At 46.6% G+C, this 27,525-nt stretch overlaps 1 protein-coding gene across 2 annotated transcripts in view; it reads left to right on the top strand.

Moving 5' to 3' along the window:
* The window catches only part of WWC1 (WW and C2 domain containing 1), a 154,642-nt gene extending 130,602 nt beyond the window's left edge, over window positions 1-24,040 (top strand). For both annotated transcript variants that reach the window (XM_030327845.1, XM_030327852.1), the window contains 7 exons: window positions 2,448-2,539; window positions 8,990-9,104; window positions 10,341-10,505; window positions 15,958-16,050; window positions 19,443-19,676; window positions 22,196-22,317; window positions 23,271-24,040. In XM_030327845.1, coding sequence (XP_030183705.1) covers window positions 2,448-2,539; window positions 8,990-9,104; window positions 10,341-10,505; window positions 15,958-16,050; window positions 19,443-19,676; window positions 22,196-22,317; window positions 23,271-23,337 — 888 coding nt within the window. In that variant the 3' untranslated portion in view covers window positions 23,338-24,040. The remainder of the gene's footprint in view (window positions 1-2,447; window positions 2,540-8,989; window positions 9,105-10,340; window positions 10,506-15,957; window positions 16,051-19,442; window positions 19,677-22,195; window positions 22,318-23,270) is intronic.
* The last annotated feature ends 3,485 nt before the right edge of the window (window positions 24,041-27,525 follow it).

Below are 27,525 nucleotides of genomic sequence, written 5' to 3'. Positions count from 1 at the left end.
TTGGAACAAAGAAGATGATGAGATAGGAGAGACCTCTGCAAACGGGCAGGTAGCCCCCGATCTGCAACCTTCCCCTTCCTCATCTGTGTTCCCCCCTTCTGCACTTTGCTTGCCATAGTATAACTTGCCTGATGAAAACCTTAATTTATGATTTTTTTTAATGAAGTAGAAAAGGAAGGAACAACCTGTAGAAGGTAGAAAAGTAACCTTTATTGAGATACTGCTATCTGCATAGTGGTCCATGGTGGAGGCTTGCTGTAAGACACAGCAGAAAACAACACTGACCGGGGTGTGTTAGGTGGGTGACAGATCAGTCATTTCACTGCTCTGAACCTCTTTTTTCATGCCAAATCCTTATCTAAAAAGGTGGTTAGGAAGGTTTGAAGAAGTATATGTGAAGAGCACTCTGTAAGTGCTTGATAAATGGTATCTGTTTCATTATTGTATATTTCTTAAAAATCTTACATTTGCCTATTTTGGGTTTAAAAATATGTATTGGTTTCATTTTAGTGCAATACACTTTAAAATGTCCTGGGGGGCGCCTGAGTGGCTTAGTCAGTTGGGCGTCCGACTTCAGCTCAGGTCATGATCTCGCGGTTTGGGGGTTCGAGCCCCGCGTTGGGCTCTGTGCTGACAGCTCAGAGCCTAGAGCCTGCTTTGGATTCTGTGTCTCCCTCCCTCTATGCCCCTCCCCTGCTCATGCTCTGTCTCTCTCTCTCTCCTTCAAAAATAAATAAACATTAAAAAAAATTTCTTTTTAATGTCCTGAAATTGTTTTCTGTACTTGGGAAGCTCACATCTGCTAGCGAAGATTCAACCAAGCAGTGAAGTTGCCCTTGGACATAGAGTGTCACAGCATACAGGATCCTTTTGGAATCCCAAACAGAAAGCGTTTGGGATTCAAATTAGCTCATAATTCTCTGTAGTGTGTCTTCCTTCTGTCAGTACTTGGTTACTTTGGACAGTCATTGCCCAGAATTTCAATGGAGAAGATGGGCTAGGTCAGGTGGTAAGGATAAGGGGAAGGATCAAATCTATTTCCCCCCAACCTCCCTTCCCCTCCTCCTCCTCTTCCTTCTTTTTCATAATCCTTATCATTTCCTGCATTTCCTTTTTTTTTTCTTTTTTTTTTTAATATTTTTTTAAGTTTGTTTATTTTTGAGACAGAGAGAGACAGAGCATGAACGGGGGAGGGGCAGAGAGAGAGGGAGACACAGAATCGGAAACAGGCTCCAGGCTCTGAGCCATCAGCCCAGAGCCCAACACGGGGCTCGAACTCACGGACCACGAGATCGTGACCTGAGCTGAAGTCGGACGCTTAACTGACTGAGCCACCCAGGCGCCCCTCCTGCATTTCCTTTTGTGTCAGGCACTGTCCTGTTTATTATGTGCCACTTACCAAGGCTCAGAAAGGTTACCTAAGGACATACATCCAATAAACAACAAAGCTAGGTCTTCCTCACTCCAAAAAGGAGTCCATGAGCTGGCAAATATCTTGAAAACATCCTCTACTTTCTGGAGCATGTCCTTGGGTAAGTGACACCAACCTTAGGCACAATTAGTTTCCTTGTTCCATTTCTCAAGGGAATAATCATAATCTCTATCTCTCAGAATAGTTGTAGAGATTATATAAGATGTTACACATAAGCTGTCTGTCCAGTGCCTGACGTATACCAGGCCTTCAATTGGTGTTAGTCCCCTGTTCCCTAAAAGAAAATTTCAGGGATTTTTCCAAGCTCTGGCCCACACTATAAAGGGTGTTTGCAAATTAGCCATGTGCTCAGAAAGCTACAAGGTCAGTTTTTGCTTTACTATGAGCTGCCATTTACTGAGTGCTAATTATGTGCTAGGTACTCTTCTTTATATATCTTATGTATATATTCTCAATCTTCATAGCAACCCTTTGTAGTAGTTATTAGAAACTACTCTGGAGGAAATTGAGTCTCAGATTAATTTCTTCAAGTCACACAGGCTTCCTCATTGTAGACACCATTCAGTATAGATGTTCTTCCTCCAGGAAGTCTTCCCTGAATGCAACCCCAACCTGACACTGCCATTGCTCTGTTGTTCCTAAATATCCAAAGCTTAACCTCTGGCAAAGTCCTTATCACATTGTTTCACATGATCACATTATTGACAGTTCATGTGATGGTTTCCCTGACTACGCTATAATCTCTTTACAGCGAGAGACCTATATTTCTGCTTCACTCAACTCCTAAACTTGACTGTCTTCCAAAAGTCTGTCTGTGCATACAGGAGTTATTCTCAGGAGAACCGCAAATTAGATGAACTAAGTGCTGTATTTCCAGTTTATAAGTGACCTTGGGGCAAGACACATACCCACTCTGGACTTCAGTGTTAGTCTCAGTTCACGGGGAAGTTCACACTCTAAGCTGTGATTCTTGCAAGTAGTATGCAGATGAACCCTTGGGCCTTTGTCTCCACAGGATGCCGTGTCTGCTCTGTTGGAACAGACAGCAGTGGAGCTGGAGAAGAGGCAGGAGGGAAGGATCAACACACAGACCCTGGAAGACAGCTGGTAAGTGAGGGCTCACTTGGGCCTCAGGAACTGATCTGGCGTGGACCTGGATGCAGGAATGAGCTCCCCAAACTCCAGGGCAACCAAGAGAAGTGTTCCCCTGGGAAGACAGAGAACCTCTCTCCTCATGGGTTCTCTATAGGCAACAAGGCGGTACAATTGACCCTTGAACAACGCAGGGGCTAGGGGCACTGAGCCACTGCATGGTCCAAAATCTACACAGAACTTTGACTCCCCCAAAACTTAACTACTAATAGTCTACTGCTGACCAGAAGTCTTACCAATAATATAAACAGTCCATTAATATAAACTTTGTATGTTGTATGTGTGACGTACTGTATTCTTATAATAAACCAGAAAAAGGGAAATGTTAAGAAAATCAGAAGTAACTATTCAAAAAAAAAAAAAAAATCCACATATAAGTGGACTAGTGCACTTCAAATCCATGTTGTTCCAAAATCAACTGTGTATAGCCTGGTATGATAGTTCCCAAAATTTCTTCTCAGTTTGTCATTTTGTGAGCTATAAATCACTCATGCTAGGTCACATATTAGTGTCTAACTTGACTCACACTTACGTTGGTAAAAAAAAAAAAAATTTGTATTACTATAAATGGAAAGTAAATATCATCTGCCATAAATTGAAGATGTTTCAGTAAGGAATTTCATTTGCATGCTGGGAACAGGGAGGAGAAATAATAGGCTTAAGTAAGATAGTTTATTGCTTTGTTACTTAAAAAGAAGAATATGGGGCGCCTGGGTGGCGCAGTCGGTTAAGCGTCCGACTTCAGCCAGGTCACGATCTCGCGGTCCGGGAGTTCGAGCCCCGCGTCAGGCTCTGGGCTGATGGCTCAGAGCCTGGAGCCTGTTTCCGATTCTGTGTCTCCCTCTCTCTCTGCCCCTCCCCCGTTCATGCTCTTTCTCTCTCTGTCCCAAAAATAAATAAAAAAAAAAAAACGTTGAAAAAAAAGAAGAATGGGAAGAAGCAATCCAGGCCTCATCTGTCAGCTCCATGGCATTACAGGGAACCCAGTGTCCTCCTCTATTTCTGCTTTGCTTTTTTTACTGGGTGACTGCCATCACTGAGGCTTCTTTCTAGCTCAAAATGGCTGCTGAGTCACCAACCATCAGGCAAGCATCAGAAAAGAGGAAAGACAAAAGAATGTGCCTGTATGCTTTTTAACCAAGGAGCATTCCTCAAAGTCCCACCCAGCAGTTTCTGCTTGGTTCTCACTGGCTGAGCTTAGCCATTTGGCCTACCTAACTGCAAGGGATACAGAAATCAGGGTTCTGTTACTAAGAAAGTAGAAATGGATACTAGGGAGACCATGAGCCATGTCTGCCTCAGAAGGTAACTGGAAAACTTAAATGTAATGAAAATAAAGCAAGAGCATTAAAACCCACCTAGACATATTGCTTGCTAAGGCTCCAGGCCTGAGGTCTTCTCTCTCCAGATATATTAGAGACATGCTTCCAGAGAGAGACTTCTCCTCGGTGTCCACAGAAGAACTGGAGACAGCGTTCTGTCTGTGTGGTTCAGTGCTTCTTAGTCTCTTGTATCCTGAAAGAAAAGTCTCAGTACACATTTAGGAAAAAATAGTATAGACCAGGATTCAAATCTTAGCTTCATGGTTTTTTGTGTAACCTTTGGCAAAGCATTTTTAACTTTTTCTTGTGGCGTGGCACAACACACAAAAGTTCCCCTAAGTGTACAGCTCAGTGAATTTTCAGAAACCAAACTACCCATGTGACCAGCATCCGCATCAAGAGGCAGAGCATAACTGGCTCTCTGGAAGCCCAGTCTGGGCCGGTCGCTGCCCTCCACCACAAGGGCAGCCACTGTCAGGACAGTCATTCTAACCTTGGCTGAGCCTCGTCTGGAAAAGTGGGACGTCACACTGACTGAGTGGACTTACTGCAGACCACTAAAGGAAAAGCCACTATAATGAAGATAAAGCGCAAAGCTCATAGCGGACACCCAACAGATGGTAGAAATGATCATTCAGGAAATGAGAAGGAACGCCAGCTCCCAGCTAGGAAGGGAGAAGGCGAATCCCATCTCAGAAATGACCACAGCCTGTGAATTTGCCATTTGGGGAAAGTACAGTTGGGCTTAAGTTCACGTGCTCTGAATTCAGACAGATAGGGATTCTGAGTCTTACTCAACCAGCTTCCTGTGGGACCCTGGGTCTGGGTGAGGCCTGAGCATCAGTAAGTTTTAAAAGCTCCCTGGGTGATCCTAATGTGCAGCCAGGGCCGAGAACCATGGCTTTAAACCTCCATTTCTGCCTCTGTGAAATACAGATTTAATGAGTGTCTACAACACATGGGGTATTTTGTAGACTCAATGGAATTATACATGATAAGATAAGCACTTAGCACAGACTTTGTCCCATGGGAAGCACTCAGTAGCTCTTCTGCATTATTCTGTTACAGCCTCCAGTTATACATTTGGTCTCAGAAGGGGGTCAGCAAATGTTTTCTGGAAAGGTCCAGATAGTAAATGTCTGCTTTGTGGGCCCTGTGGATTCTGGTGCATCTATTCAGCCCTCCTGTTACAGCATCAAAGTATCTGTAGATGATACTTGCCATCATGTCCCCACCACTGAAGCTTTACTTATGGGCGCTGAAATTTGAATTTCGTGTAATTTTCACAGGTCATGAAATATCATTCTTTGTTTGTTTGTGTTTTTTAGCCATTTAAAAATATAAAAACCATTCACAGCTTGGGCTGTCCAAAACAGGCGGTAGGCTGGATATGGCCCACAGGCACACTTCTCTTTTACTGTTTATTTCTCCATGTGATAAAGGGTGGGGTAAGGTCCCTGAATTTTTATATGTTCATTTGTTTGTTTTAGGGCTCTCTCTAAATTATCTCAGTTTCTCTCTTTCTCTCTTTCTCCCTCCCTGTGTCCCTTTCTTTCCCCCTCTTTCCTCTCCCTTTACATTCATTTCTACCTCCCCTTTCCTTCTCCCTCTCTCCTCTCCCTCTCTCTCTCTAACTCTCTGTGGCACACTGCTGTGCTAGGCTAGGCTGTGCAAAGGTCTGATGCCGGAAAGGCCCAGGACCTGTGTTCCAAAACCCTGGCACAAGATCAGTGGTTTCTGCCAAATTCCAAGCTTGTGGTGAGACTTTTCAAGCCATCCCCTAGCAACTGCCTTCTGTTCTCTATCCCTTTGTGGCCCCCTCTCTCCCCACCCCTGCCATTCAAACTTCCCTAGACACTGACTTACAAAGAGGACTGGGAATCCCAGAGCTGCTGTACTGGAGTAAATCCATCCACAGCACCCCCACCCCGCCCCCCTCCCCAGACTGGAGGCTTCTCTTGGTCCTGGAATGTTAACTAGGTTTGCTGTGCCTGCTGCACTCCAGAGTCATGTGTGGAGGTCCCCCAAAGACTGGCCCTCTGTGCTAATTTCCACTCTTTCTCTCTCAGCACCCAAGGGCCAGGGTACCATAGTTACTCCCTCCTTTTATTTTCTTAGGTTTCTTTAGTGCATATAATCACAAGACTGGATTTTTTTTTTAAGATCCACAAGCAAAACGAAATTCTAAGAGTATTAGAAAATAAAAGAGAATATAATCACAATGCTAGGGTGAAAGTCCTTGTATTTGCCTCCTTGAGAACTTGTGTGTGTTTGTCTAGGGCAGAGGTTGAGAAATAGCATTGCTGGGCCTCAGGGCATGTGTGCTTTATCTTTTAATAGGCATTGCAGAATAGTTCTCACATAAGATTGTACTAGCAAATGCTCCTACCAGCAGCGATTAAAAGGACCCTTAAGCTACACCCTCTCCAATACTCAATATAGTCTAACTACAGTACTTAATCAAGAATACATATGTGTTTTATTTTAGAAGATACTGCTAAAGTGACTTCAGAGTGTAAATTGGCTGCTCTGATGTCTATTCCCTGCGGAGATATGCCTATTTTCCATGCCTTCACCAGCACTTGATATTATCTGATATCTATATATTTTGCCACTCTAAAGGGTGAAAAGATGTCTACTTTAATCATTTTTCTCTACAATTGAGGTGTTTTGTTTTTTTTTTCCTTTCCAGAAATGTTTAGATCAGGTTCCCGGTCAAAAAGAAAAGACTTCTGTAGTCATTAAGCACTTACAGTGGAGTTGGACAGCCTTGGATTGGAAACCTGGCTGTACCACTTCGTGGTCTGTGACATGAGACAAGGCCTGTCAACCTCCTGATCCTCAGCTTTTGAATCTGTAAAATGGAGACGATAATTGCTTTCAGTGTTGTTGTAAGGCCTTAGCATAGCACCTGGCGCTTAGTAAGCCTTCATTAAATGCTGGTCAATGTGGCATCTGCCATATTCTTAGGGAGGTGCTCTTTGTGTGTTCCCATGTTCAGTGGTCCTTTTATGTGTAGATTAAGATGATGTGAAGCAAGGGTGGGAGAGCAAGGAGTCTCTGTTAGCACTGGTCCCCATCTAAGAACAGAGGAGGTTTTGGTCAAGCGACTGGGGCTGGAGATCCAAGATCTTTTCTCCCCATCAGGAAAATCCCAAGGGAGATTTTATTTTTGTCCACAGTCTCACTGAGCCAGCTGACTGGATGTCCAATTCTCTGCTTTTGGCTGGAATTCCTTTGACTCAGTATGGCAACTCTGTCTCCTGCTGATCAGAAGCCTGGCAGTTATGTATGTCTTTGAGAAGTAAAAATGGGACTAAAGAAAAATTAGCAATTAACAAATGCAGTCCCTTTGCCACAAGAACTCCTCCCAACCCTGGAGTCTGAAGGGAAAGAATCATTGTGAAAGATATTACCAAAAATAAACTCTTTGCAACAAATGGTACCAGAACACCATTGGATATCCATATAGAATAAAACCTTTGAGCACCACATACAAAAATTAATCTGAGATGGATCATATAGTAAAACTATAAAACTACTAAAAGAAAATGTAAAAGAAACTCTTTGTAACCTTGAGACAGGCAGCGATTTCTTAGGCAGGACAGAAGAAACACAAATCATAAAAGAAAAAAAACTTGCCAGGTTGGACTTTATCACTACCAAAGTTCTTTGGAAGATACTATTTAGAAAATGAAAAGGCATGCCACAGACGTGGAGCAAATATGTACGAAGAGTTCATATCCAGGAGATGTAATGAACTCTGACATCTCAGTAATAAAATGACAACCCAAGTTTTAAAGCAGGCCACATACTCTGACAGATACTTCACGAAGGAAAATATACGAATGGTCAGTAAATGCAGGAAAGTGCAAATTAAAACCACAATGAGATATGAACACACCCCCAGCAGAATGACTGAACTTCGAGACTGACAATAGCAAATAGAGATGAGGAACTGAAATTCTCATAATATTGTCGGTGGGAAAACCAGTTTGTCAGTTTCTTAAAGGGGTAAACCTATACTTACTGTATGACCCAGCTCTACTCCTCGGTATACATCTGTTACGGTCTGAATTGTGTCCCCACCCGCCCATCCAAATTCATATGCTGAAGCTCTGACCCTTGCTCATACCTCAGAATGTGACTGTAATGTAAAGATGGGGCCTTAAAAGAAATGAAGAAGTTAACATGAGGCCATCAAAATGTGGGTAGGTCCTAATCTGGTATGGCTGTTGTCCTTGTAAGAGGAGGAAATTTGGGCACAGAGAGACATCAGGGATGTGCACACAGAGGGAATACCACTTGAGGACATCAAGAAGGTGGTCATCTGCAAGCCAGAGAGAGAGGCATCAGAGGAAAGCAAAGCTGTCCACATCTTGATCTTGGACTTTTAGCCTTCAGAACTGTGAGAAATAATTTCTGTTCGTTAAGCCACCCAGTCTGTGGTATTGTGCTGTGGCAACCCCAGCAAACTAATACAATAGCCAAGAGAAGTGAAAACCTGTATCTACATAGAATTGTAGGTGAATGTCTTTAAGAAGCTTTATTCATAATTGCTAAGAAATGGAAGTCATTGAAGCGTTCATCACCTGATGAATGGCTATCTGAATTGCGATCTGTCCATCCTATTGGGAATGCTACTCTTCAATAAAAAGAAGTGAACAGGCACCAACATAGTTCAGGGACAAAAGAGCACACACTATCTGATTCCATGTATGTGAAATGTTAGAAAACTCAGATTCAATCTGTAGTGACAGAAAGCTGATCAGTGGTGGGCTTGGGATGGGGACAGATTAAATAGGAAAGGGTACAAGAAACCTTTCGGGGTAATGGAATGTTCTGTATCTCAAGTGTGGCAATGACTACACAGGGGAATACATGGGTCAAAACTCATGAAACTGTACAGTGATAAGAATGCATTTTGCTGTATGTCAATTAGACCTCACTAATTTTTTTGGTTTGTTTAAATGTGTCCTCGGTTGTGAAAAGGCTTGGAAGCCCTGCCCTGGGTGCATTTAAAGACAGGTGAGCAGCTCAGAGTGGTCTCTGGGCAGGTAACCAAAGCTCTTTGTCATCACAGGAGGTACGAGGAGACCAGCGAGAACGAAGCAGCAGAGGAGGAAGAGGAGGAGGGAGAGGAGGATGTTTTCGCTGAGAAAGCCTTGCCGCATAGGGATGAGCACCCAGCATTAAAGGTAGGCAGAGCCAGGGAGGCAGGAAGGGCTGTCTTGGAGAAATAGCTCTCAGTGCTTGAGTCTAGGCATTCCGAAAATGCTCCTCCATCATCAGGGGACAGGCCCTTGGGACAGGGTGACCTGCAGAAGGTTGCAGAGGAGTGTCCTGCCTGTATTTGGGGTCATCTCTGACAATGAACCACAGGAGGCTGGCTCTCCCCTCATCTCTCCTGCCCTCCACAGCTCCCCTGTTTCTCTGGACTGACCTAAAGCTTGGCAGCCAGATGAGTCTGGGTTCAGATGCTGGCTCTGCTACCCTCTTGCTGTGTAGTCTTAGGCAGGTGCCTTCATCCCTCTCCAGCCTTCATTTGCTCATCTCTAAAATGGAGACCATAATACTGACCTTGCAGACCAGCTCTGAGGTTTCAGAAGAATGTATTTCTTCATTTGGATCTGCCCAAAGTGCACTAGGAAAAAGGAGTCCAGTCAGTTTCCCCTCACCACCTCCTTCCCTGCTGCACTTAGGGTTACACACTATAACCAGCTTCACTCTCCATAGAGGTCTCTCTGTTTTTTCCACCGGCAGGAAATAGAGCACCCCATGGTGTGCAGGCAGGGTTGGAGTTGCAAGTTGTGCACTGCACAAAGGTACCTGGCCAAGAGGGGCTGGAGAAGAACTTAGGGCTGCCTTCCAACGGCTCCCCACCAAGAGGCCATAATTTCTCCAGCCAAAGCAGGCACCTTTTTCAAAATTCTAGAAAGCATTGTCTTGGCTAACAGGACCCTGCATTTAGATGTTGTCGTTTGTCTTTTGCCAGTAACTATGAAAGGATGGTAGAAAACCTGAACGCCAAGTTTAAAATAGGAGATTTGCAGGTTGCCTCCAAAATTCCAGGAAAGCACTTGGCTGCAGCAGGGGAGGCCTTGGATGTGGCTTTGTCAAAATGTGGTTGGCATATAAGTCCTGAGGGTATGAAGTTGAGGACATCCATCCATATACTGCTCACGTGAGCTTGTTTGGGGACTGAATGTGCTCCAGTCCACAGGAGTCATGGAGGAATAGGGGCCAGCACTTGGGGCCTTGGACACTGTCCTCGCTGGCAGGGCCAGGGCCTAGGAAGCCCCCAACTATGTCTGTGGGCCAAAGTCCACATGACAGGAATGGGGATGGGTAGGGAGTTAGCCCCACGAGTCTTGGGCTGGGTGGCCTATACACTGTGGACACAAGTGGCCTCAAAGCTCTGACTTCTTCTTCAGGTGGACAAAGAGACCAACACAGAGACCCCGGCCCCATCTCCCACAGTGGTGCGGCCCAAGGACCGACGGGTGGGCACACCATCCCCAGGGCCATTTCTTCGAGGGAGCACCATTATCCGCTCTAAGACCTTCTCCCCAGGACCCCAAAGCCAGTATGTGTGCCGGGTAAGCAAATGTGTGGTACTGCCCTCCTCCCAGAGTACCTGCTTCCCATAGAGTGGTGAGTGTTTTCAGCCTCACAGAGTTCTGGGTGCAAGTTCTGGTTACCCTCACTTTGTCAGGTATCCTCAGGAAAGTTAATACCTCACCTCATTTGGAATTAATAGACTGACTTCAAAGGATTGATTTAGGGACTCCATTAGAGAAAGTGTAGGAAAAGCTTGGTAACCAGTACGTGGCCAATTTTTAATAATTCCAACCAACTTTCCCCTCCTTGTTTACATCCTGCCCTTCCCTTCTACACGACCGCTTGCTGAGGTCACACTGACCCCTCACCATCCCTGAGCTGGCATTTCTTCCCCACTCCCATGGCGATCCGGTGTGCAGCCCGAGGTTGCAAAAAGGCAACATGCCCGTACCATTTAGTCACAAGTTTGGTTTTAATTGAACCTGTTGCCAACACTGAAAACTTAGGGAAGGCAATTAAAAATGAAATAAAAATGAAGACATTTAACATAAAATTCTAGTTTCTCTTGAAAAAAAAATAATAAACTGTCTGGCACCATGGGCCACACATTTTCTCATGGCAACAGCTGGCTGGAGCTAAGCAGTGGGGCAGCTTCCCTTAGATGATTGGAGAAGAGCAGCTTTCAAGTTCCCTCTGGCCACCTGGCCCTCTTTACCTATTTTGGTTGCTAGCCTTCTCCTATAGGCTGCCCTGGAGTTCAGAAATCCTGCAGGAGGCTCTTTCCCTCATGCCTTTACCTATCTCATTAGTCTGCCCCTTGTAGGCCAGCCTCCATCTTTCATCCTGTAAGTGAAGGGTTTGAGCGCTTACCACGTCTCAGGGGTTCCCAACCTTCCTCAGGGATGGCACAGATATGACACATGCACACCTTACCTGAGTCCTGGGCTCAGTGGTATGTCAACATCCTTCCTTCCCCTCTGCACAGAGAACCAGCGAACAACAACTGGAAGCATAAGCAGAACCTTCCTTGTCTAGTGTTCCAGTAAGTCATCACAGAAGGAAAGGCCCATGGAACCCGCCTGCATCAACCTGTCAATTAACCATCTATGTTATTTGGGAAGGGGAAGGGGATATTGAGGGGCATTTTCTTCTTCCTTTTTTTTTTTTTTTAAGCTTATTTATTTATTTTGGGAGAGACAGAGTGTGAATGGGGGAGGGGCAGAGAAAGAAGGAGAATCCCAAGCAGGGTCCGCACTGTCAGCACAAAGCCTGATGTGGGGTTCGAACTCACGAAACTGTGAGATCGTGACCTGAGCTGAGATCAAGAGCCTGACACTTAACCGATTGAGCCACCCAGGTGCCCCGAGGGATATCTTCAATGTCTGATATTCAGTATCCAAAGCCAGAATTATATTGGAGAAGCTAATTTTTTCATAATATGGCAGTGTAACCAACTTACTAGCTACTTGCCAGTTATTCCCCACGTCCCTCCCAGAAATAAACAGAAACCCCTCCCTTCTGTGTCAAGCCTCTAGCTAATCGTTTGAGCTTGTCAGCATCTGCCCATTGGCTGCCTATCTTGAGAAAGGTACAGAGTTTCCTGAAGTCACTGAATGTAAGTTTGATGTTAGGGAATTCCTGAATCACAGCTGAAGAAGAGAAAAATCCCAACTCATGCTGCAAGTGTGAATAATTTGAAAGATTTAGAAAAGCCCTTAGGGTAATGGAGAACACCCTCTGGTTTTGGCAAAATTGCTGTTTTTGTGACTGTGCCCTGGAATTCAAACACAAAGTGAAGAATGTCACTTGACAGAAAAATCACACCAGAAGAAATGATTGATTCATTCTTTTTCATCAGAATTCGAACGCAGTTGTAATTTTGTCAAATGGAAGATAGAAGGTAATAACTCTTATAAAGTGTTTCTCTTTTCCAACTAAAGTCTCAAAGTTTTTTCCCCAGTACTTACTAGTAAGATTCTGGTCCCCTGTTTGGATGGACTCCCTTTCAGCGGCCCTTTCTCAGGACTGGCATTTTCACATAACAGGGAGTTCTGATCCTATTTATTAAGCATCTATAACACACCTAGCATGACAGTGGGCCCTTCCCATATTTCATTATCTGGACCAGTTTCCAACCCGGCAAGGCTGCAAATTAAGAAATTCCTAGGCAGCATGCATCACATGCAACAGATGGGAAGAGCCTTTCATATGGCAACACCACAGTGGCATAAAGCAGAGAAGCAATTACCATTAATTTTTGTGGAAAACGTTTTTAGCCCTTCCAGACCTAAAAAATAACCTCTCTTAGGCTTTTCTGATGCCTTACGATGCATCCTGCTAAAAGATGTGCAGAATTAATGGAGATGCTCACAGACACAGTTCAAGGCTGTGGCAGCCTGATGCTGAGATGCTCGGTGTGGTCCTGGGGAAGGAGCTCAGAGGTGCCCCTGTCACATTCAGGGTGCCGCTGCCTCCATGAGGGCTCACTGCAAAAGAAACACTAGGTGTTGTTTTATCTTTTTGCCTTTTTCACGAAAGTAAAAATCCTCCTTCACATGTCTTTCAACTAGTGAAAACAGGCACCAATGTAGGTCTTTTGTAAAAGCAAAGTGGCATAACATGCACTTTGAAAAAGCAGGGATGCCAGTATTTTTCCCTTTTGCTTTCTGACTGTCCCACTTCAGCCGCAGGTTGTCTCTTTCTTGTAAAATTTTACTGAAGGCTGCAAAAAGAGGCCAGTGGTACAACATTTTTCCTGAATTTTTCCCTATCACTTCCCTGAAAACCCTGATGGCATGAGGTCTGGTGGCAACTTAACCCTCTGTTTTGAACCCACAAAATGAATATCACCACACTCCCCACAGGAAATACTGGGGTCTGTGCCCCAGCCTGCCCCCAGTACACAGCCAGCTCCATGTTTTCCAGTCTGGGACTCTGGCACTCCACTTCCTACCATTAAGTCCTGTGCCAATCAGGGTTCTTAATGGCAAACAGTGGAAACACACTGTGAGCAGTATATGCAGGAAAGAATTTCCTGGAAAAGAAACTGAGGAGCTCACATATTCATTGGAAGGTTGTAGAACCAGCCTCAGAAATCAGGCAGGAAGAGGGGCAGGCCAGACCACAGCTAAAATCATCCCACAAAACCAGTCTAGTGAGGATAATACCAGTGCTGCTGCCAGACGTGGCCCAGCTGGTCCCACTCCTGCCACAGGGTTCAATATCGATCCCTCCCCCTGAGAGTCCTGACCCTATAGGAGGCCAGGGAAGCTGTGGTTGCTGCTGTGGGCACCACTGCTCACCAGGGATGGCTTCTCCCTGAGATACTCCCAGAAAGGGCACGCTCATTGAACAAAAACAAGTGGTCTGGTGAAATCTGAGAGGCACAGTAACAGCATTGGGTCCAGCTAGCCAGATTATGATTCAAAGCCTGGGCAGTTGCATGTAATGGACAGAGCCTAGTCCCACGCCTGCTTCTAGCTGCAAGTGAGACCGGGAAAGCAAGACTCTGGTGCTTCCAGCTTCCTTAGTGGAAGGTGGGCTTTGTCTCCTACTGTGAGTCAGAAGGTGGGGATTTCCCCACCCATGGAATGGAGTTGCAAATGCTAATAAGCACCATTTCCTTACAAAACAAACATTTTCTGTGTCATCTAATCTCAGCAACAACTCTGCAGGGCAAATCATGTTTACCCCATTTCACAGATGCAGAAACTGAGACTCAGAAAGTCAGAGTACTGTCCTCTGGGTCACACAGCTTATTAGGTGCAAATCCAGGGGTCTGACCCTAGAGCCCGCAGCCCTTCTGTTACTCAGAGCTACCTCCCAAAGACTTCCCTTGCCCTCTCCCAGGGTACATAGGAATAGTTTACTTTGCTGGCCTGATGCCACACTTCTGCACACCAAGTGTCCTCTGCTGGGTATCTCCCTTCTTTGGTCATCAGCACAGCCTGTGTCATTTGGTTAGTTGCCCTGGATTGGTCCCCTACTGAACTTGAAGTCCATGAGCATAGGGACAATGTGTTACACTCCCTGCAGTTCTCCACGACCCCTGTGTATTTGACACTTGCACAATCACCAGCAGTGTTGTCACATGTGTTGGTTGGCTCATCCTGACCTGATGAAAACAGGCCTTCCAAAATTCTCATTCCTGAACTAGCTGCCCAGAACTGTCAATTATTTCACCTCTTTGTTCCTAGTGTCCCTAACCATTACATGGAAATAATAAAGCAACAGTATTCTCTACCATGTCTGAGAGTAAATGCAACCAAACCTCTTCACATAAGGAAAAATTAAGGCTAAGGACCTAATGTAGTTTTCATCACTCTTTTCTAACATCATCTTTAGTCCCAGAACAACTATGACATAAGGATCAGTTGTCCTGATTGGTGTTTCTAGTTGGTATCACACACATTCCATGAGTGCCAGCATTGGCCTGGAGCAGTGTGGGCCAAAGCCCCCTCCTGGTATGAAATCCAGCTAGTCCGTTTGTACAAATCCACCCCAGTCAAGATGGCCCACCCCTCCTTCTCTAGATCCTTTTTATCTCTGAGCCCTCCGTGCATCCTGGGGGCCAGGAGGGGACCCAGCCTTAGAGTCAGATTGACTGGAACTTGAACTCTTGTTCTGATGCTCCCCAGCCATGTGGTTTGTAAAAGTGTCTTAATCTTCCCGGGCCTCAATTCCCTCCATTGGGATTGTTTGAGGATTAAATATAACTGTCCATAAAGCACATGGCATGTATTGTTACTGTTACTCTGTTTCTGATTCTGTAAAGACTGCCTCCTGCATTAGCTTTTGTCAGTTACATCCCTGGGGTTGCCCGTGTCCATGTGCGTCTGCACTGCAGGACTATTAATATCATTATCACTAGTACTTATCTGTAACCACAAAAGCAACGACACAAACACTCAGGAGAGGCCTGAGAAGTGAGCAGACAGCTGCCTGCCAGAACAAACAGGCTCTGCGGCATCTGCCTGCGGCCATCCCACCACCTCGGAAATGTGACTTGAGAAAGAAGCCTGTGCCCTGCACATCCTGGGCTGGGCTGCCCTTCCAGCCTCCCTCTCCAGTCCTCCGCTGTCTGGGGCACTCTCAGTAGAAAAGCGTCCTTCCTGATCTCTGGCCGTGGAGGGGGAGTGTTAGCCCTCTGGGGAGAGTCCAGATAACTGAGTGATTGAAGGGAATCTGAGGAGGGCAGGAGCTCACAGAGCCGGTCTGCCCGGTCTTATCTCATATTTCATATTTCTCATGTATCTTGACAGCCGCTCCATTTGAGCCATCAAGGCGGGCTCTACAGGTGACAGGGAACAGTGGATGCGAACAGGCCTTGGTGTCGTAGGTCCGGGGGGCATGAGATGTTGGCGTTACACTGTCTGGTGTCAGCCCCACTGTGCTGCCAACCACACGGGAACCCCAACACCCTTCTGGCCCCAGCGTGCCTTCCAGATGTACTCTGGCCCCAATTAACTTCCCAGGACTTTTTTCCTGCAGCTGAACCGAAGTGACAGTGACAGCTCCACGCTGTCCAAGAAGCCACCTTTTGTTCGAAACTCCCTGGAGCGGCGCAGTGTCCGGATGAAGAGGGTAAGACAGTCACCTCAAAGCCGTTTGTACACCTGCTCCGCCATCATTCCCACCCCTCACGAGCACAACCCCCCTGTCTGACCATTTCTTCTCAGCCACCGGTTTGAACAATGTTGCTTTTGCATCAAGTCATTAAGAGCTAACCAACTCAAAATCTCACAGTCACTTGTGGAAACCTGCCCCTTGCTCCACTCTGCTCAGCGTGACATCCAGCTGACCGAGCAAAGGTTCTGACAGCCCTCCCTGCTGGCAGAGAAGCCAGACACCTCCAAGCAGCAACCGGGAACGGGGAGGTGCAAATGGGTTTCTCTCGGTCCGGCTGGAAGAGCACTAGGGAGAGGCCATGAGCTGCCTTTGCAGAGAATGTCCCACCTTGCCTGATGGAGGCTTGGCTCAGGGATGGGGACCGAGTGGTGTTAGGCAAAGGACTGGCTCCTGGTATGGACTTTGTTACCAGTCAGAGCTGTAGGGGATGCAGACAGCCCTTCCCACTCTGGGCTTTCAGCACAGACTCTACAGCAGCTCTGGTGAGTTTGCAGAACCAGAAGAAGCAGGAGTTAGAATGTCAGAAAGACAAGCAGAGGGTGCAAAGCGAAAAGAACGTGCAGGGAGAGAGAGTACCAGCAGCACCAAGCACAGGAAGTTCCTGCAGACAGAAGAGTCAGGAATAGGACCTTTGTCTATCATCACCACCCCCCAAGGCTCCAGAAAGAACTAGAGAGCACAGGAGAAAGAAGGCCACAGGGAAGGGCAAAAGTGTTGGCGGCAGGGGCCTGTGGACATGGCTTCAGGTGACAGGGATGGCCCACCGCCCACCTGGGGCCCCCCTCCTCCAGCCCTGTCTGGTGCTGCAGGGTCTCTGGAGCACCAAGAGTCCTCTAAGGAGGTTCCTGATGTGCACATTTCCCAGGCCACACTCCCAGACAGTCTCATTCGGTAGCTGGGGTGGGGTCCTGGAAACTGCATTTTGATAAGGCAGGTGTTCCATGATCCACACCTGGAGAAAGGCCTCCATGGAAGCTCCTACCTGCTCCCCCTGTGGTTCCTACAACTCCGTGTCAAGACAGGCCTGCACAATTTCCCCCTCTTCACCTCTTTTTCCCTTAGCCAATGGGAAGACTTCCTGACAGAACCCTTGCTGGATCTGAGCCCACGTTTCCTTCAGATCCTAACTCTGTTCTGAGAGGCAGGAGAGTCCCGAGGCTGGGCCAGGGCCCTTGGGTCCTGCAGTCCTTCTTCCCCTTGCTGCCTGCGCTCTGTCTCTCTCTGCTTCGGCCTGTCCAGGCAGGTTTCCAAGGCTGGACATCAGTCAGAACAAAGCAAAAGAGCCTCATGAGTTACTCTGAGAACTTGAGTCACACAGATCACTCAACTGAATTTCCTGACCCTGCTCCTTTATGAACACACACTAGATGATGGTCTCCCTCAAAGGGTATTATAGAACTTGAACTTGTGCACTGAGCTGTTTCACGGTCCCAAAAGCATGCTTGCCAGCCTTAACTGAGGATGGCTCAGCTCTGGCAGTAATGTCTTATGTGCCATCTCTCAGATCAATCTGTTAGTCATTATGTTTGGTTTCTGTTGCATAACACATCGCAGCAAACTTAGCAGCTTAAAACGATACAAATTCAGGATCTCATAGTTTCCACAGGTCAGGAATTCAGGCACAGATAGCCGGATTCTCTGCTCAGCATCTCATCAGGCTAAAATCTAGGTGTTGGCGGACTACATCCTCATCTGGAGTTTGAGTAGGGAAAGATTCACTTCCAGGCTCCCCCGGGACATTGGCAGAATCCCTTGTCTTTTCTTGCTAGATGCAGGAAATGGATGAAAAAGTCATCCTCACATCCTTGCCATGTGGCCCTTTTCACAACACACATTGCTTCTTCAAGGCCGGCAGGAGATCTCTTTCCAGAAAGGGCCCAGTTCGCCTCAGTGGATGAGGTCAGGCCCACCAGGAAAGTCACCCCTTAATCATGGGAGTGCTATCCCATGGTATTCACAGGTGCCCCAGCCCTGAACTGAAGAGGGGGCATTATACAGAGAGGGCGTGCCTGGGGTAGGGGGTGGTGTTGGTGGTGGGAAACTTGGGGCTGGCTTAGAATTCTGCCTCCCTCAGTCAGCCATTTTTAAATCATTATTGTTTTGTGATAAGAGAAGGAGAAGAAACGGTTGTATTACTGGAGATCTCGTCCATACAGATAACTGTATCTGTATGGGTATAAGAGGAACTCAGCTCAAATTTAGCTGGAGAGTGCAAAGGAGAATTCACTGGCTCATTAGTGGAAAACCCCAGAATGCTGGACCTGCAGGCATGAATTGATCCTTTGTTGAGACAGTGTCCTCAAGCCCCAGTCCCCCTCTCATGGCACTGCTCCCCCCAGATAGCTTAATTCTTTTTTTTTTAATGTTTATTTATTATTTTTGAGAGACAGTGCAAGCGGAGGAAAGGCGGAGAGAAAGGGGGACAGAGTATCCGAAGCGGGCTCTGTGCTGACTGCAGCGAGTTCGACGTGGAGCTCAAACTCGCAAACCACGAGATCATGACCTGAGCTGAAGTCAGACACTCAAACAACTGAGCCACCTAGGCACCCCTAGCTTAATTCTTAAAAAGGGACACACCATATGGTAGGAAAGATGGGCACGATCAGTTCCAGGTTGATATCTTGTTGGCTTAACAAACTGTGTGTAAAGGATGCTCTTTTTTTCCATGGCTTTTTTTTTTTTTTTTTTTTTTTAAGCAAAAGTGCCGGTACTGGAGGTTATTGGCTAGGCTTAGATAACATACTCACCCCTGAAACAGTCACTGAGGTTCTCACTGCCAAGTTTCGGGTCACATTCCCATCCCTGAAGTCCCGTATGAACCACCATGTAGGTTGAATGTGAAGTAGGAGTGGATCCCCAAGGGAAGATGAGGGCACTGTTACTGCAAGGGGAAGCAAGTGCTGGACAAGCAGAACCAACACTCATCCGTTACGGGAACATAAAGTTGAGAAGACCTAATGTCTGCCCTCAAGGGAGCTCAGACCTGCACTGAGGAAGAAACAACTTCAGAGCAGGATAATGACAAGAACTCAAGTGTGAATCGGGGCACTGAGAGCAGGGCAATCAGGCAGTGTGGAGGGTGAGCAGGTGGTTCTGGAGCCACCTGCCTGGGGAAGAATCTCAGCTCTACCTCCCAGCGCCATGCCTGGGACATACAGGTGCTCAACAGATAAGCTGTGGGAGTGGGAGAAATCGACAGGCTCTGGGGGAGGGCGAGCCCCATTTTTGAAGGAGTGGAAGCCTGTGGTTGAACACAAAAGGGTATTTGAGGGTCAGGGGAGCAGTTTGTAGGGGCTCACTGAACCCAGCCCTCTAATAACCAGTCAGAGCTATGCCTACCCCTGCAGCCTTCATCCGTCAAATCCTTGCGAGCTGAGCGCCTGATCCGCACATCACTGGACCTTGAGCTAGACCTGCAGGCGACCAGGACCTGGCACAGCCAGCTGACTCAGGAGATCTCAGTGCTGAAGGAGCTCAAGGAGCAGCTTGAACAAGCCAAGAGTCATGGGGAGAAGGAGTTGCCACAGTGGTTGCGTGAGGACGAGCGCTTCCGTCTGCTGCTGAGGATGCTGGAGAAGCGGGTAAGGGCTGTGCAAGAGGCAAGGGAGATGGCTCCCTCTGCCCTGGGGACCATCTGCTGCTGCAGGGGAGGGAGACCAGAGCTTTGGATAGCTCCTACAATCCTGTGACCCACTGAGAGTTTTCCCAGGGCCCCCCATGTCCATCAGCAAAGGGACCAAGGAATCCCTTTGCCCAGTAAACTTTATTAACTCTTGATCTGGGTACCAGACCCTTTTGCTGTATTTCCCTGTTTATGTGTACAAGGCCTTATTATTCACATGTATATTCATCAAACATCAGGTATCTAATCTGCGCTGGGACACACACTTTAATAGAGTAAATACAAAATGCTGACCTGCCCCAGTGTCTGCCCAGTGTGGTCCCACAGAGTGGGTATCTCCAAAGATACAAGTTTGCATGTGGAAGAAGTCCCTCATAGCATGAGAACTCCCCATGGCCACTGCTCTGGGTCACCACCTAGAGGGGAGGAGGGCAGGGGAAATGCCAGTAGAGAAAGGGCACGGGCATCTAGATGCTGTCCCTCAGCAACACAGGAGGACTTTCCAGTTCAGAGAGCTCCAAAGCAGCAGTGGCTTAGGGTCTTTTATAACCCTGGGCTTTATCTTATCAATGGCTAGCAAAGGGTACAGCTTCATGGGGTATGTAGAGCTGGCAGTTTCTAAATGGCTAAAAAAAATCTGAGCTACATTTAAAGCAGTTGGTGGGGGTGGCTCAGCCAGTTAAGCATCTGTTGATTTCTGCTCAGGGTTGTGGGCTCGAGCCTTGTGTTGAGCTCTGTGCTGGGCATGAAGCCTGCTTGGAATTCTCTCTCCCTCTTCCTCTGCCCTTCCCTGGCACGTGTGTGCCCTCTCTCTCTCTTTCTCTCTCTCTCTCTGTCTCTGTCTCTGTCTCTTTCTCTCTTTCAAATAAATAAACAAATAAATAAAGCAATTGGATGCGTAAAACTTGACTTTGACACCAGTGGGCTCGTAAGCTGACAGGTCCCAGCCTGTCATGAAGAAGTAACAACATATGGTCAATACACAGAGTCCATTTTCAACTCATTTATATACTATCTGCCACTCCTGGACTGTCACCCATGGCAGGCATGACCTTTGCTAGTTTTCTCTGCTCACAGCCGAACCGTGCAAAAAGAACCTTACAGAAGATACTTGCCTGGATTGTTGGGAGAGCCATTAGCCGAAGCCTCAGCTCTTAATACAGGTGATAATGCCTTAGAGTAGGAAAGTGGTGGTGAGCTTCTAAAGTCTGGACTGGCCTGAGGACTTCAAATTGACTCTGGTAATTCAGAAGTTCCAGAAACATTGGGGCACCTGGGTGACTCAGTCGGTTAAGCATCCAACTTCGGCTCAAGTCATAATCTCATGGTCTGTGTGTTCAAGCCCCACATCAGGCTCTGTGCTGACAGCTTGGAGCCTGGAGCCTGCTTCAGATTCTCTCTCTCTCTCTCTCTCTCTCTCTCTCTCTCTCTCTCTCTCTCTCTCTCTCTCTTTTTCTCTTTCTCTCTGCCCCTCCCCCACTTGTGCTCTTTCTCTCTCTCTCTCAAAAGTAAACATTAAAAAAAAATTTTTTTAAGTTCCAGAAATGTTTATTTCTAATTTACCACTTATACCCTGTATACTTATAATAGGGTTATAATAAGAGCATTACAGGAAAATATAAAGTTAGAGAACATTTTAAAGGAGAGAAGGAAATAAACATATCCCTAACTTAATTGTAGTGGTCTATTACATTTATCTTTGAGGTTCCTGGTTGGCAAGGCAAAAAAAAAAAAAAAGAAGAAGAAGAAGAAGAAAACAAGTACATATGTGCCCTGTGTGCCCTGCCTTAAGAAAATACCAGTTAAGAAAACTTGGCCTTTCAATAGCAAAAGAATAGTACATCCATGACTGACTGATAATGACCTTCTACTAAAGAAACATTTAGATGATGGCTTCATTGACCAAAATTCCATCATCAAGCAGTGTTTTCAAGTATGTGGTACATGGATACTTCAGGGCTCTTTGTGGTTTGTTCTCAAAAGTGCTTCTGTAGGTTTGCCTTAGGAAGAAGGGGTGCAATGTTCCCAAAGCCCTTGGGCACAGCTGCATGATTGGAATTGTGTTTCCACCACTTCTTAGGTGTTTGACATTAAAGAAATGTCTTAACATGCCCGAACCTCAGTTTCCTCATCTGTAACTTAGAAGTAAGTATCATAGTTACCTTTCTAGGTGACCCTGAGGATTAGAAAGGTAGCACACATTTCACTAGGTAGCACGCATCTCCATACCACACGGGTATTCAGCTCCCTGGCCCCCAAAACCTGTCCACCCTGGCAGACGGTGGGATCACTTCTCACCTTTGTGAGCAGAGGTTCCTGGTGGAACAGAAACAGTGAGTGTGTCTATTCTGCGATCCTCAGACCTCTTGACTATAGTAGACCCCTCATTTGTGCTAGAAAGTGTTCTCTGGCTGGCCCCTTTCTAGAGGCCCTAAGGACCCTGTGCCACCTCACAGCCCTGCTTGCTTTGCCCTACAGATGGACCGAGCAGAGCACAAGGGTGAGCTTCAGACAGACAAGATGATGCGGGCAGCTGCCAAGGATGTGCACAGGCTTCGGGGCCAGAGCTGTAAGGAGCCCCCAGAAGTGCAGTCTTTCAGGTATGCAGGTGGGCCCCACCCTTTCACACCCAGCCTATCTGGCCTCCGTCTCACTGGCCGCTGTCCTGAGCCCCCTCCGCTGGCAGAGCACCAGCTCTCCCTGTGACAGATGCACATGCTCTGCCGAGCCATCCCTGGCACTCTGTGGGCTCCACAGTGCTTTCCCTCAGCTGTCTTTATCAGTCCCCACACAACTCGAGCTAATTTGTTAGCTCCTCTTGTTTAATGAATGAGCCACCTGCTCTGGCCTTTCCTCTTAGCATTTCCATCACCAGTCATTATGGAGGATTGGCTGAAATGATACATAAGCCTGGGGTGACGGATGCTCGCCTGGCCTCCCTGGCTCTGCCTGCTGCCTGCCAGAGTCTCAGGGAGGCATCTTCTTGCCTGGATCCAGCCAGATCATGGGAGGGCCCCAAATGCCACTTGGCCGGGACCTCCCATTCACAGAGGGCCTTGCGTTTAGACTCATGATATCTCTCAGGTAAGGCACTCATGGTTGTGTATGTGCTGCTAAAAAAAAAAAAAAAAAAAAAAAAAAAAAAAAAAAAAGCCTTTCTGGAGTAGAAACATTTTAAATATACTGTCATTTGCGTAATTGTATTTGGACATCTCTTACTTTGTAAGCAACTGGGAATCTAAGACAAACAACACTACAAATGACCCAGGGACCCTTTTAAACTCAGAGAGGCCCATAACTTGAATTGAAGGTGGCTGGTCCTGCCAATGTCCCTCAATGAGAGGTTCCCAACCAGGGATGACGTGGGCACCACAGGGACCTTTGGTAACATCTGGGGACATTTTTGGTTGTCACAACTGGAAGGGGGTGGGGGGAGCTGATGCTGACACACGGTGCCAGGGATGCTGTTAAACATCCTGCAGTGCACAAGGCAGCCCTACAACAAAGAATGATCTTGACCATAATATGTCTAAAGGGCTGGCCTCTTTTGCAGGGAGAAGATGGCATTTTTTACCCAGCCTCGGATGAATATCCCGACCCTCTCTGCAGACGATGTCTAATCGCCAGAAAAGTATTTCCTTTGTTCCACTGACCACGCTGTGAACATAGACTGTGGCTAAAGTTATTTATGTGGTGTTATATGAAGGTACTGGGTCACAAGCCCTCTAGCGCTCTTGTCGGTGTGAAGACGAACAGATTTTTTTTTTTTTTTTTTTTTTAGTTTCGGTTCTATTATTAAAAAAAAAAAAAAAAGCAACAACAACAAAAAACCAGCATTAAAATGACAAGATTGTATAGTTTGTATATTTAGGAATGTATTTTTGAGAAAGAAAATTTAAATGAACTACAGCAGTGTTAAGTTGCTGCTCTTCTTAAAATTGTTTAGAATTTTTTTTTCCTTTTTTTGTACAGCTCTACCTTCTAGAGGTTTCACTGCAATAAGAAGTAATGTTTCAGGGACGGTAATCCTAAAAGGACGTCCTGTAGGTGTCACAGCACAGCTGACCTTTCCTACTTAACATATTTTGTACAATATTAAAAAAAAAAATGCCAGGAACCATTGGGGGAATTCTGAGGTGCATTTGCAAGTCTTTATGAGCTGTGATGTGTTTTGATGTGAGCAGGCGGCAAGGAGCTGGCTGGCCACACGCCTGCCCCTGCCAGTCTCAGACGCCCAGTGAAACCACTGAAGTGAGTGAGGGAGGGCTATGGAAAGCTCCTTTCGGTTTTATCTCCATCAATAAAGTGGCCTTTCTGAACGAATTTTCTCTCTCTCTCTTTTCTCCCCCTCCCCTCACTGCATCTGTGTTTTCCTAATTTTTGACCTGCCCCTTCCTAACCATTTCCTCCCTGCCCATCCCCCTGTGCAGGAGACGGTTTTTCTTGGTTTTTCTTTTGCCAGAACCACCACTCATTCTATCATTAGATTAAAAGGACTGCTCAGCCAGGGCTGTTGCAGATAATGGGACATCAGCCTTTAACAGACAAGTAGCCAATCCCCTCTTCCTTTTTCTGACATTATCCTGTGCAGCCTTCCTCCAGGTACATTGCACCACCAACCACATCAGAATCACTTTGGGCAGCTTGTTAAAAATACAGATGCCTGAACCCCATCCCAGACCCACTGGCCCACCACCCTTTCTCAACTGGGATGGGCCCAGAGACCTTCTTTTATCCATGCTCATATGCACACTAAAGTTTGAGGGACCTACCCGTAAATGTGAATGAAGCTCAGGCAGAGACAGAGGCAAAATGGTGTGGCCCTGAATCCCATGAGAAAGTCACTTAGGTGACACTAATATGCATGACCTTCTCTAGGCCACTGGGGAGAGGGTGACAGAGGGAGTCAAGTCCCCTTCACTTGGCTGTGGAGGCTTTTCCCCTAATATTTCAGCTAATATTTGTTAGCTGAATATTTCTTACATTGGAGGAACCTATAATGGTGTAGAATTCACCATTATTCCCCACATGTGTCCAGGCCCTCCTTCCCAACTATCCACTCCAGTGTCTCACCATCAACCCAGGGCCTCCCCCCACCCCCAGGACTGCACTCTCTAAACACACCGGCCATCTGTGCATTCTCTCTTCTGCTGTGAAACTCCACTCCACGCGTTGAAGGTTGGTTTTGCATTGTCTTCAAAGGAGTATCAGTGCTGTCCCTGACCGATCACAACAGGTCCAGCATAAGAATTGTGTCCCACTGCTCCTGTGGCCCCTCCTCCCTGCACAGCTCAGAGCTTCGAAATGCTGTCCTTGTTGGCCCTGGTCTTCTGTTAAGGGCACTGGCTGCAGCAGTGGAGCAGATGACCCAAGCAGGACAGTCAAGAGTGACCCATCCCATTGGCTATCACTCTTAGAGCAAAGATAGGCATGGCACCCCCAGCTGGGCAAATCAGAGCCCTTCTTCTACACTTTCCACTTGAAGGTCAGAAACTAGATTTTCTCTTGCCAAAGCTTTCTGTAGCCATGGTTCACATTTCTGGGACCACCCCTGCAGAGAGAAGCAGATAGAAAAAGTGGGGAAACGGGGTAGACCTGGGATTTGAGTCCTCACTTGATCTCAGCCAAAAGGCCAAGAAGCGATGGGGTTTGAATCCTCTGTCCTCATGGTAGTTGTAGTCTGTCTGGTGAACCAAGTCAAGAGTGCTAAGAAAAACACGAAGGTCCTGCAGTGGGATTTTTTCACTCAGTCACACCTTCAAAGCTCAGTCGGCCCTGCACACACCCGTGGCATCATCTTCCCTAAAGCCGAGCTCCTGGCGCCCTCCTTGTGTGTGGGGAAGACTGTGTGGAGCAAATCCTCCTACCCGAGCAGTATGTCTCAGTGTTGCTGGTCCAGCTGATGGAGCATTTGCAGGAGGCCTTCTGTCAGCCATGGCACTGAATTCTCTAAACCGTTCACCGGCACCCCACCAATACATCCCATCGTTTGCCTGGCAAAGAACTGAAGAATAGATTAAGACATTTCCCTCAGAATTATGCATGTATGTTCTCCAAAACCTTCAGGAAACATGATTTCAGAAATGTGGAAAGATCTGCTCTGGGTCTCTCAGATAACAAATGACCAGAGCAGGGATGCAAACGCTGTCAGCCGGCTCCGAAATGTCTTTTGTGTTTCAGCTCTGGTTTCTGTTTCATGGCACTGTGGTCACACGTGGCCCCACTTGAAGGGAATTTGAACATTCGGTTTTGAAGAGTGAAGCCAGGAAATCCTGTGGTTTCTCTGCAAGGGGGTGTGGAGAAAGGTGGCACGATTAGGACACTAGCCTGAGAAAAGACTGGCTCCAACCATTTCGTAAAACCAATGGTTGCCTTTGACTGTAAACCTTTTTCAATGTACACAGTGGCTATGTTTGTGCTTCCTGCATCCACGAAGGCTAATAAGGTTTGTCCAGTTAACTGTCCACCTGCTAATCAGACTCCAGCCATTAACCATTCTCTTACCATTCTTTGACCACTCTTCTCTGTATTCTCACACTTCTTTTCTGTATTCTGTATTTACAGTTCTAGTTCCTTCTGCCCAGTCCACAGTTCTTCCACGTCATCATCCTGTCTTCATATGGCTCTCTCTTTATCACTATCCTGCTCCCAGTTCAAGCCTCACCCCTCAGAAAGACCTCTCCCCCTGATCCTGGGCCACCCTATGCAACTTACCCCCCCACACACGTCACTTTCTGACACAATGACCCAATTAGTTTGTTCAGAGCACTCTGCAGTAATCTTGTCACATCTCCTCATCTGTCTCTTCCCTCTAAAACATAAGATCTTAAAGCAGGGACCCTGTTTGCCGCGCATTTTGTTGTTGGGTGTGACACAGAGTGGGTCTTTGATAAATATTTGTGGAATGAATGAATGAGATCAGATGTCTGCCCCAGAGGTGTGTTCACTCCCTTCTTTGTCACTCCTGACCAGGACAAAAGAAGATTCTGGGTGGGACAGGAGTACTGAAGGCTGTTCTTTGCAGTGCTAGGTTGCAGACACCTCTTTGATCCAGCCCAGTGCACTCCCTGCCAAATACACACACTCCACCCTTCAGCATGAAGAAGCAGAAGTGATTGGGATTGCTAACACACACACACACACACACACACACACACACACACACACACACACACACAGTATTTACGTTCTTTGGGGGAAAAGTCAGGTTATTTACCCCGAAATCATTTCTTGCCTGTAACAATTAGTTGCGTTGCATTAATAGCTAATTATTACACACTACACGAAATCCAAAGGGTACAGAAGAGCGTCAGTAGCACATCCTTCCACTCACTGTAGGCCTAGGCACTCTTCTAATAAACATTCACCTATTTTTAACTCATTTATCCCCATAGCAACCCCATGAGGTAGGTTATGGGGTTGTTATGGGGTTGTTATGGGGTATGTTATGATCATTCCCATTTTACCATGGAGGAAACTGGCTCAGACATCACACAGCTGATAAGTGGTAGACCTACGATTAAACCCAGTGTGTGCTCTCAAGACACCTCACTACAGTAACCAGAACTCTCCACACGTCTGCCCCCACCTGCCAGTTCCCTCCCTAAAGACAGTCCAGCTTGCCAGTTTCTTCCATGGTCCTACCAGGGATAGGCAGTGTATTGTAAATATGCAGTGAATGGATGTATAAACTTATATGTATATTCTTTTTTCCACCTCAAAATGCATACTAAATGTACTGTCCTGTATCTTGCTTTTTCTCAATAAGGTATCTGTAAGCAGCTTCATTCTTTTTAACAATGATGTAG

This window comes from Lynx canadensis, chromosome A1, assembly GCF_007474595.2.
Source record: "Lynx canadensis isolate LIC74 chromosome A1, mLynCan4.pri.v2, whole genome shotgun sequence".
NCBI lineage: Eukaryota > Metazoa > Chordata > Mammalia > Carnivora > Felidae > Lynx > Lynx canadensis.
The sequence above is the reverse complement of the archived record's forward strand: the minus strand, read 5'-3'. Positions and strand labels throughout refer to the sequence as shown.